This window comes from Mercenaria mercenaria, chromosome 9 (assembly GCF_021730395.1).
Source record: "Mercenaria mercenaria strain notata chromosome 9, MADL_Memer_1, whole genome shotgun sequence".
NCBI classification, from domain to species: Eukaryota; Metazoa; Mollusca; class Bivalvia; order Venerida; family Veneridae; genus Mercenaria; species Mercenaria mercenaria.
The window spans coordinates 43,537,718-43,548,978 of record NC_069369.1 but is presented as its reverse complement, the minus strand read 5'-3'; the positions used below and the strand labels follow the sequence as shown (position 1 = coordinate 43,548,978).

The window sequence follows — 11,261 nt, the reverse complement described above, 5'->3', positions numbered from 1 at the left end:
AAAACGTTCGTTAATAATCAAAAACATTAAAATACAATAAAAAGGATCATCAGATGTTGGAATATTTGAAAAGTCGGATGAAACCTAGAAATTGGTATCAGTCCTGACTGTCTGAATAACTACCTCTGAGTCAGCAGTTTTCATTTAACGGTTAAGAAACAAAATGGAGAAGATTATGAATGGCAGCGGACGGGCGGTCAGCATCCAAAACATGTCTGCTCTATAATTCACTTTTCGTCGGATCTTCGCCAAACTTGCTGACCTTGAATGTTTGTGGGCATTACATCTCGGCCAATTTCGATAACCAGCCAAATTGTACCAGGTACTCTTTGATTATAGTCCTTTAATTACTCAAAATATGGGGAATTTAGCCTTGTTCGCTCTTTTAAGTCGAACAGTTTTCATCCGATCTTCACCAAACTTGCTGACAATGTTTGTGGGCATAATATCTCAGCCAAGTATTATTACCACCCAAATCGCTAAATGGCTGTTGTAGGGAGGTTGCACCATATACTTTTTTTTAATGATGATACGCAGGAAAAAAAATTCAATGAATTACGCATATTACGTATGAAATGAAATAAATATAGAACAAAAAGGTTATTTAAGGTCTAATATTGTTCTGTATAATATATATTTGCACTCATACCAAGCTGGGGAAAACTAGAAAAGGCAGGAATACAATATTCAGTGAAACATTTTTAATTTAAACTATTATTATGATAAGATAAAATAGATATAGAATAAAAAGGTTATTTAACATTGTACTGTACAATACGAGATATATTTGGACTCGTACCCAGCTGAGAAAACCATATTGAACTCGCCTAGCGGCTCGTCCAATATGGTTTTCTCAGCTGGGTACTCGTCCAAATATATCTCTGTATTGTACAGAACAATGTTAAATAACCTAATATTAATAAAAGGTGATATCTGATAGGGTAGTCTTTATACCCTAATATATATATATACAAAGATACGTCAATAGCTCACGTCAATACCAAGAAGTCTTATCACGATATAACATTGATCATACTGTTCCGAAGTTGTAATGCCTTGATGGTGTAATTTGCTAAACGGTACAATAACTTTTTATTTTTGCTGCTTAATAGTTCTATAAATTTAATCATACTAGGTTTCGTGTATAATATGTAGGTATATATTGTTTTCTCACGTCTTTATAAGATTCACATATAAGAACAAAGTGGAATTCGTCTTCTATGTCGTTCTTTTGACAAAGTTCACATTTCCGTTGTTCACGTGGTATGTTTCGGTGCCTTCCAAGTTCAATATTAAGTCTATGCGACGACAAACGTAGTTTTGATAAGGCGTATCTATGTTTACTATTGTCTAAAACACTTAAGTAGTCCGATAATTCAAAGTTTGGTTGGATCTCACGAAACAACGATAGCGAGCTAGAAACTCGAACACTTTCTCTCCATTGTGAAATATAAATGTCCTTTAGACGTACCTTAAATACTGATAAAAACATTTTAACATTTATGACAGAATCATGATATATCCAAATGTCATTAAAACCAGTCTCTTGTAGTAGCAATTTAACGTTTGTTAACCAGGAAGTTTTATTGTTTTCACACCTATAAAGCATATTATTATATACAGCATATAAAATACAATTGGTGTTAAAGCTATTCATAAGTTTAAACCAATATTTCACAATATGGACTTTCCTATTAATAATGAGCGGATACCTTCCAGTCTCTCCGTATAATGCTAGGCAATTCGTAGACATTTTAACATTAAGAGTTCGTTTTAAGAATTTTCTGTGGACCCTTTCAATATTTTCTGCTTGTAAAAATCCCCATAGCACCGAGCAGTAACTGAGTATGGATGCGACATATGTGTCAAATAAATCAAATGTAATTTTCAGTGGCAAAGCCATATCTTTAGTCAGATTTCTTAGAGAAAACATTGCTTTAAGTGATTTAGCAGCTAAAGTCTCTAGTCCCTTGCGAAAAGAACCACCTGTGCTGAGTACAAATCCTAGGTAATTAAAACTATCTACTATATCTATTTTCTGACCGTTATATGTCCATTCCTCATTTCTGGCTAAACGACCGCCTTTACGGAACACCATTATTTTCGTTTTATCTATATTGACACTTAAACTCCACTTTTTGCAATATGTTTCTAATTGATTTAAGTGCATTTGTAACCCCTCAGCTATTTCGCTTAGCAGTACACAGTCATCGGCAAACATAATAAGGTATATTGACAACTGGTCTAAAGTTAATCCCGAGAATATGTTTTGCTGTAAGCAACTTTCTATGTCATTTATAAAGTGACAAAACAAAATCGGTGAGGTTATCTCCCCCTGAAATAATCCGACGTCGCAGTTGAAAAACTCTGATAATGTATTGTGTTTCACGCATGATTTTACCTCGTTATACATGGATCTTAATAATTTCAACACCTTTCCGTCGTTCAAATAAAGTAACCTAAAAATAAAACGTCACTGAATGGATGCAACTTGGTGCTGGTCTCTATGCGGCAAGTACTGCCATCTGCAGTATTAATGACGTCACAAACCTGATATAAAATTAATATGTTCATATTGAAAATATTGACGGATGTTCCATTTCAACTAAACATAGTTGAACATTAAGAATATGATACTTTGAATTTCTGCTGTGATGAATTTACTAATTATGTGACTTTTAATTTAAGCGTTACCTTATTGTTACCCTTACGGTTAGAATACATATAATTCAGGCTATAATCGTTTTTATGTTTTATTATAATAAAATAATCATTAAATATTGTGTAGAACATCATTCAAGTCTGGCGATAAAAGAAAAAAAATAGGTGTGGAGTTAGAAAGTTGTTGAGTATATTATTAATAAACGCACTATTTTACTTCCTTTAGTACCTTAGAAGTCATTATCAAAAGTTCATTTTTGACCTTGACATGTCTGTGACCTTGAAATTACATTAAAATAACCCTTGGATACGACAGTACCAAAAATATTTTTTGCAGTTGATCCACATATATAGATTGGCAAACATGGCAAGTATAACGCACTTTGCCATCGTATGCCACTTTTCCTAGATATATATTATTCTATATAATATAATATAATAGATATATAGAATCTAATATATATCTTTAATATTATCATCAGTTTTATTTATAAAATACTGAAGGGCGTTGAAAAACAATATTTAAACCAATTTGGATGTTTATATGAAAATAAAACGAGTGAACAGCAATATAGTTTATTTGTAAATGCACTCATTTGACCTTTGACCCCATTATACTGTAATGAGGAACCCTATAAGGCGACAGCCCCTTTTAAATTGCATGTTTGATCCTAAGGAACACTTTTTATAATAATATCCGAGCATTAACAAAAAATGCCATCAGAAGTCACATTTTCCTCAAATATTGGCAGACTATACAGGGTATCTTAAATACTATATGATTTTTAAGACAGGAAAGTGTGCAGATTGGAAATTATACACGGTTTTTCAAAGTGAAAGTATCATTTATTTGAATGGGACTAAAATTACATTTTCAGTTTTTATTGAATGGGTGCGTAATCTCTCTATAAATATATATCTACATCTACGGAAATACTCCCAACAATCAATTTCTGATCATATTAACTGGGAGGTCGGGGCAGTTGTTAAAAACTAGGAAAATCTTCAAATAAATCAAATAAATATAGCACAAAATATGCAATTAGCTGCTGTCACTCTTGCAGAAATACCTGAAAAATGTGTTAGTGTCATTATCTAGGACATTGACTTTAATACCCTATAAATCTTTATCACTTAAATTGTATGTCAAAAGCACAATTGATTTGTCATTTATACACATACAAGTGTCCAAAACACAATTTTCGTCTTGTAATCAAAACTAGCAGAAAAGTAGTGGTTGTTATTTATCATCATGAAGTATGTACCAGAAGACAGAGAGTCAAAATTTATCACGAGGTCTCAAATCGCCCATTATCTGGACTATCATTGGACCTTATAATAAGATGAAATGCCCCCTTGTGCAGGACATTGGAATGTGTTTAAAAACAGCTCGCTTTAATAATTAGAAAAACCTTAAACAGCGCCACCTGCCGAGTGTAACATATGCACATGTGTAGTAAATTCGCGCCATAAGTCACATGGTCTATTGTTTACACTTTTCCGTCTTCAAAAACTTCAAATTTATACTCATAAAAATTAAAAAACATACATCAATATGTTACTCTGACTGCAACTCACCTCTATAAACCTATACAAAATTTAGTTTTCCAATATTAAACTAGGTCGTCACTTTGGGTGACTTGGTAGGACTTTGGTTTATTATTTTGCAACGCGACTCGGACACAAAACCCACAACAGGCAAAGCATACTGAAGTAGATCTTTCTATTTATAAGTAACTTGTTAAATCATCTAAAACCTTGACATATTTAACAAAATAGCATGCTATGCCTGTCGTGGTTTTCTGGGACCATTTGAAAGGAGTTGAGGTAAAAACGATGTTGCTCAAGGGAGGGGCCGTTGTAGAGAGGTTGCACTGTAGTTATTGTACCCGTGAAAATAAAATCCCACCGTAACGACATTCAAATATATATAGTACTTTAGTACTTTAATCGAGATTCAATGGACTCTTGTTTCAACTATACTTTTGTTAAATGTCGTTACAATGTGATTTAGCTGTAAATGAAACAGTAAGTATATAAGACAAAACATTTTCATTTTTACGTTTTTAATTAGCTAAGGTTTGGCATTAATTTGGCCATGACTGAATGATAGATGTTTTAGTAAAATAAGTACGGTAGAAAATCCCTGAATACATTCTGCAGATGCATGTTAGTATTATGCCATAACAGGAAATAGAATATTACAGCATTTAAACAGATTCCCCGATCAACGGTGAAATTCTGTAAAGATTATTTTGTCTTTTGTTTTTACAAAGTGTTCTGTATCATCACTTGCATCTAGCGAACTTGAATGTTTATTATCTATAATTTCAATGTGTTGTACGCATGCGTGAATCCAGTCATGACGATATCCTAGGTTTGGAGTCAGTATCGTATTAAGAGACCACCTTCACGTATCAGGCACCATGGTTGAAATCGTGTTGTTCCACTGAAAATAGATAATATAAGCCGAGAAAAAAGGGAAGGGTGGGTGCGGTTTTAAACATGTACATTTTATTTTCTAAATGTATACTTTTAAAAATTTAACTGTCTACCTCTCGTTCTTGGAATTTGCAGGAAAAAAGACCGCTCCTGAAGCGTGGTCTGTTTATATATGGGGTAAAATGTAATGGGCGGTTCTAAATTTTTGAAACGGATTATTTGATTGGATCTTGGGAACCATGCGGTCGCGTGCAAAATAAATATTGTTCACGTTATATGTCGTAAACATTTTATTATTTTGCAACGCGACTCGGACACAAAACCCACAACAGGCAAAGCATACTGAAGTAGATCTTTCTATTTATAAGTAACTAGTTAAATCATCTAAAACCTTGACAGATTTAACAAAATAGCATGCTATGCCTGTCGTGGTTTTCTGGGACCATTTGAAAGGAGTTGAGGTAAAAACGATGTTGCTCAAGGGAGGGGCCGTTGTAGAGAGGTTGCACTGTAGTTATTGTACCCGTGAAAATAAAATCCCACCGTAACGACATTCAAATATATATAGTACTTTAGTACTTTAATCGAGATTCAATGGACTCTTGTTTCAACTATACTTTTGTTAAATGTCGTTACAATGTGATTTAGCTGTAAATGAAACAGTAAGTATATAAGACAAAACATTTTCATTTTTACGTTTTTAATTAGCTAAGGTCTGGCATTAATTTGGCCATGACTGAATGATAGATGTTTTAATAAAATAAGATTTTCCCCGATTACGGTAGAAAATCCCAGAATACATTCTGCAGATGCATGTTAGTATTATGCCAAAAAGGGGCGCGATTTAGACTAGCTAAAGAGTGAGCCTTCCGCCAAAATCTGCGGACTAGCATGAATCTGCAGGATATTAACAAGATAACCGGTCATGGCCATTGCTAGCTTATCAGGACTATATTAATTGAAATTTTGCCAAACATTTTTATTATTAAACTGTCAAAACCAGAGTTATAACTGCGTTAGACTGATGAACAGAAAAGGGAACAAGAACAACAGTCAGTTTTCCTTAGTTAGAGTAACACTATGTACATGCATATACTCTCTCTCCTTCAATTATTATTTTGTACAGAGCAGAAGACAGTGTATTAAGCATTATATCGTATCCAAGTTCTGACAAATGAGTGTCATCAGTGTGAAAAAATTGTTTTTCTAAAGAAATGTCCGCGTATTTTATATAGCCACCTCCGTTTCTAATAACAAATGTTGCGAGAGAACTGTTGATACGTTTTCTAATGTTTTCCGCAGTTGGTGTGTATGGTACATAACGCCATGTTCTGCGCGGAAGAATTTGTGACCAGATAAGCCCAGTGTGGGGTAGTAACGGCTGCAGGAAATCAGTTATCAACATTTTGAATTCGAATGTTATGTCCCAAGTGGATTTGGTGCCTATGTCATTTCCACCACAATGAATGACAATGATGTCTGGTTCATCTTTAAATTGTAGTAAATATTGTACAGACCTGCGTATATCTCTAATTCTCATGCCACTGAGAAATTCCCACGTGATCCTGACATTATAATGTTGCAAACCTAAACTGTTACCATCCGGTCTAAAGGCTAGTCTATGGTACGCTCCTTTTATTAGGGAGGACCCTATTATCCAAACATTGGTCAGCTTAACTGCAATATTTTGAAATAAAAGTTTTTCTATTTCCATTTTCTTAAGATTGGTATCGTAATTTTAGTTCTTGACGTAAGGATACAGGTTAGATTGTAATGAATAAAATGCACTTTCTCTTATTAATATCAAACAGTAACATGAATTATCAATAACAAACGGTAACACACAACCATTTTTAAACATATTTACAGATATGTAACTGGAATAATAATAATAAAAAAAAAAAAAAAAAAAAAAAAAAAAAAAAAAAACTGGCTTAAAATTAGTATTCTTCATTCAAAATGTCATCTGTTCTTACAACAGTTTTCCGTATGTTGTTGTATAATTGCTATCAGCCCGATGCGGGGCTGTAGCTTGATCAATGTATTTGAAAATAATTATAACTGCCGAAAAGCGGACTGCACAGCCTGCCATATACCAATGGCGTTAATGGCATTTGGCACGTCCTTTACACAAAACTTTTTGTAAATATTATTTTAATTTAATTATGCTTGAATTATGTGCGCCATATACCAATGGCTTTAACAAGCAGGTAATACCAACAGGTATAGCAATAATGATACTGTGACAGCGAATGTGACTTTCAAGATATGACTTTTTACAAAGGCACACTCATTTTCAATTTATACATTTTAAGGCTTATAACCGCCAAAATTAGCACTCAGTCAGAGATTAGTCACAATTTTAACGAATGTAAGATTTGTAACTATCAGATTTCCATCTTCCTTGGGACTTTATATTATTTATTGAAGTCCCGTCTCGAAACATTGAAGTTGTGCCACCAATTCTAAAAGAGTGTGATTTATACAAATTGGCGTCTAAACCTGCAAATTTTATTGCTTTTCTCAGAACTGCGTTAAACTGGGAAAGAAGTTAGCGGGCTTTCGTCAAAATGAACAAAGAATGGACCATCTGTATTTGGTCTGAAGGCAATATAGTTAGCAATGTTTTCACAACAGAATTTGTTCTTATCGCTTATTTCGATGTCAACTGATGTTCCGGTGCCCGTCTGATCAGTTTTTGATTTCTGTAAGTAAATTCGTATTTTGTTTGACCCAATGATTACATCCTGAAACTTGAGAACGCCTGAAGTTGTTGCTTTATTGCTAGAAGTAAATTCGCTAATACGTAATAAGCCAATGTAAGCTAACGAGAAAGCCGCCGTAAACAACATGGCTTCAAATTGTGATCTGCAAACGTGTGTTAGGGAATCTAACAGCTTCAACAGAACTGACTGCGTTATTGGTTGTCTGGTATCGGTGTATGTTTTCAGGCGCTTTAGCCCTTCTAACATGCTTCTAACGATAAACTGTTTGGTATTATCCAGTAGGCCATTCAATTTATTCACGTAACTGATCGCAGAAATATGGCAATTTACAGATGAGTGCGAGTATTGCCTCAAAGACATGAATGCGATGTATTCCGTTATTTGCTCGACGGTTGGTGGCCAGTTTAATTCGACATAACTATTAATGCAGAAATTTGTAAAAGACGCGATTGCTGAACGATATCGTTTCTGTGTATTTTGTGAAAGGGAAGCGCTGATAAGCCTGTCTATTTCGCCCTCAACAGCTGGAGGAAGGACTCCGGAACTTGACAAGGCTCCCGGTCCGCGGAGAGGGGCAGTAGATGATTTAGTCTTGTCCACTGAAATCGACTGATAGAATCAGCAATACTGTTTAATTTTCCAGATATGTGTTTGCATTTTAAAACACTGTTATTTTCCATCAGAAGTAGCGTAAGATGTCTAATTAAATTCATTACTCTACCGTTTTTTTGATGTCTTTTTATTTATAATGCTTACTAATGCCTCGTTGTCCGAATGTAAAATTATTCTTGTATTTTTTACCTTTTTGTCCCATATATGAAATGCTAAAATAATTGGTACAAGTTCTAAATATGTCATATCTTTGAAAATTTCTGATTCCCATGAATCGGGCCACTTTATGAACGACCACTCGCCCTGAAAATAACACCCACAGCCTAAATGGCTGTTTCCTGATGTGTCTGTGAAGAAATCAATACTAGTAGCATCAACCCAATCGAAATTGATAAAAGTGCATGACCCGTTGAAGTTTTTGATAAATTGTAACCAAATATTTGCGTCTTCTCTTATTGAATGTGTTACTCTGATCCAATGAAACGGTTTACGTGCTTGACACATGACGTCATAAAATCTGCGAAGGAAAGCTCTACCTGCCGGTATGGCCTTACACATAAAGTTCAAGAGTCCTACTGTGGACTGCAAATTATGGAGGCGAACTTTCTTGGAATTTATTAAAGACAGAAGCTGCTGTTCCGCTTTCTTAATTTTGTCGGAAGGTATCCGAATTGTATTATTTTCCGCGTCTATTTCTAAACCTAAATAAGTAATTATTTTGATAGGTCCCGTCCATTTATCTTCAGCTAAAGGCACGCTTAAATCTTCACAAGTCACGAAGTGTTTTGAAAATTTGACATTAAACTTGAACAACTTTCATAAGAGTCTAATAAATGGTCAAAATTGTTAGAACCTGAATCCTTTTGTATGCACCATTGAAGAAAAGTTGCGAATTTCTCAAAAATAAAACATGAACAAGATGCACCCATCGGTAACATTTTTTGAATCCAGTATCCGTCGTCAGTCCGTATTCCTAGCAGATCGAAGTCGGCTGGCCGTACGGGACATAGGTTGAATGCTGATTTTATATCTGCTTTTGCCATGTATACAGACGAGCCTATTTTTTGCACCATTTTGACAGCATTATCAAAACAGGAATATTCAACATGGCTATAGTCCTGATGTATAAAATCATTAACACTGATGTCAGGTGGAAAGGACAGGTTAGTTTTTAGGCACCAGCCTCCTGTTTTCTTCGGGATTAAACCTACCGGATTAATGCGCAGATTTGAGATTGGGGGTGTCGAGAAAGGTCCTATAATTCTGCCAGCTAATTTTTCAGCATAAAGCTTTCGTCTAACATTTTCGATTGTTTGCGTGCTGATATAAGATTATTTGAATGTAGAGGAATTCTTGGCCCGGAATAATTTAAGCTAAAACCATGTTTGAAACCAGCCAATAGAAAATCTGCTTCTTTCTTATTTGGATATGTCGATAATCGCTTTTCTAAAGTTGTAAGATTAATTGGAGTGATACCGAGGTCCCATAGCCCGTTTGTTTGCACCATGAGGTCCTTGTCCCATAAACGGCCTTGGGGCTGGTGCCCTGAAACGAGTGTTAAACGACGGTCTCATTATGTTATGCCTGAATCTGATTTGGTGCTGACCATTCCCAAAGGTCTGGTTAGTGTGACAGTTCATGGAAGGATGGTTGCCATGACACCTTATACAGGAATGCAGATAAGGACAATACCTTTCGTTGCAAAAACCTAATCTGTTGTAGGCAAAACATTTCTTCTCTGAGCTAACGGACATGCTATTTAACTGATTTGCATGTAATGGTTGCATGAAAAGCATCCAAAGTTCAGGGTCAATCGTCTCCCACTTGGTTGACAGAGCAAGCGACTTTTTGAGCCGGAACTGTTTGTCGTACACCCACCAACCTGTGTATTTACTTGCAGCTAAACGGATGTTATAAAAATATTGGAGCATTTGTAGGGTTTCCCCGGGGTGCTTTAAGCCGTAAATATACATATATACTAGAAAGGCATCTGACCAGATTTCGATTTTTTCCAAAATTTTAGCAGATTGTTCTTTCTTAGCTAATACTAATTCTCCGTCTAATAATTGAAATGTTTGTTTTTGAGAGGTCTGATTGTTCTGGCTATGAAGGAGAGTTTGTAAGTCAACATACTGGCCTAACCAGATTTTTTCCTTGACAGTATTACTGACGTGAGCATCTAATATGCCGTTAGAACAAGTATATAATGGGATATGTTCACCTGATTGTCCCGGGCTGTCCACGTGACCTTCGCTCCTATTCGGCGGTGCCGGCTGTGTCTGCTGACGTTTCCTATTCGGCGGTGACGGTGGTGTTTGTTGACTTTTTGGCTGGCCAGATTTCGGTGTTGCTTGATCCGATGGACCCTTGTTTCCATCCGATGATGATGTATGTGGAGCTCTTTGTGATGTCCGGGCCCGTTTTCGTGGAGGCATGCTCAGTTTGTTTAAGTTATGGAAAAAAGCAAAACAATAAATTAATATTCAGTTTAGAGGAATTCAGATCGTAAAGCTACCATGTTTTCTGTTGATGTTTTTGTTTTTATTATAGTTATTATTTGAGCCGCGCAAAGAAAAAACCAACACAGTGGCCCGCGGCCCGCAACGACCCAGACCAGCCCGCCCAGGACCCATTCTGTTCGCTGACGGTTTCTCAAATTGTTATAGGCTTTGAAATTGAACAGCATAGAGCCCGACCAGACCGCCCGGACGCGAAGGCCGGCCCGGACCTGATCCGGCCGCAAAAGAACCCCGCCGGCCTTCTCACGGCGCGGCTCATTTATATGACGTCACCTTGATGACGCGTAGGGTAAACTGATCT

General features: G+C 35.8%; 1 protein-coding gene across 1 annotated transcript; it reads right to left on the bottom strand.

Annotated features, from left to right (window-relative positions):
• Window positions 1-5,836: 5,836 nt before the first annotated feature.
• LOC128559503 (uncharacterized) lies at window positions 5,837-11,001 on the bottom strand. Its single transcript, XM_053551314.1, has 2 exons — window positions 10,663-11,001; window positions 5,837-6,780 (listed from the first exon to the last, which is right to left on the bottom strand). Exons 1-2 carry the CDS (start codon window positions 10,874-10,876, stop codon window positions 6,182-6,184), a joined length of 813 nt encoding a protein of 270 aa, XP_053407289.1. The 5' UTR covers window positions 10,877-11,001; the 3' UTR covers window positions 5,837-6,181.
• Window positions 11,002-11,261: the final 260 nt, after the last annotated feature.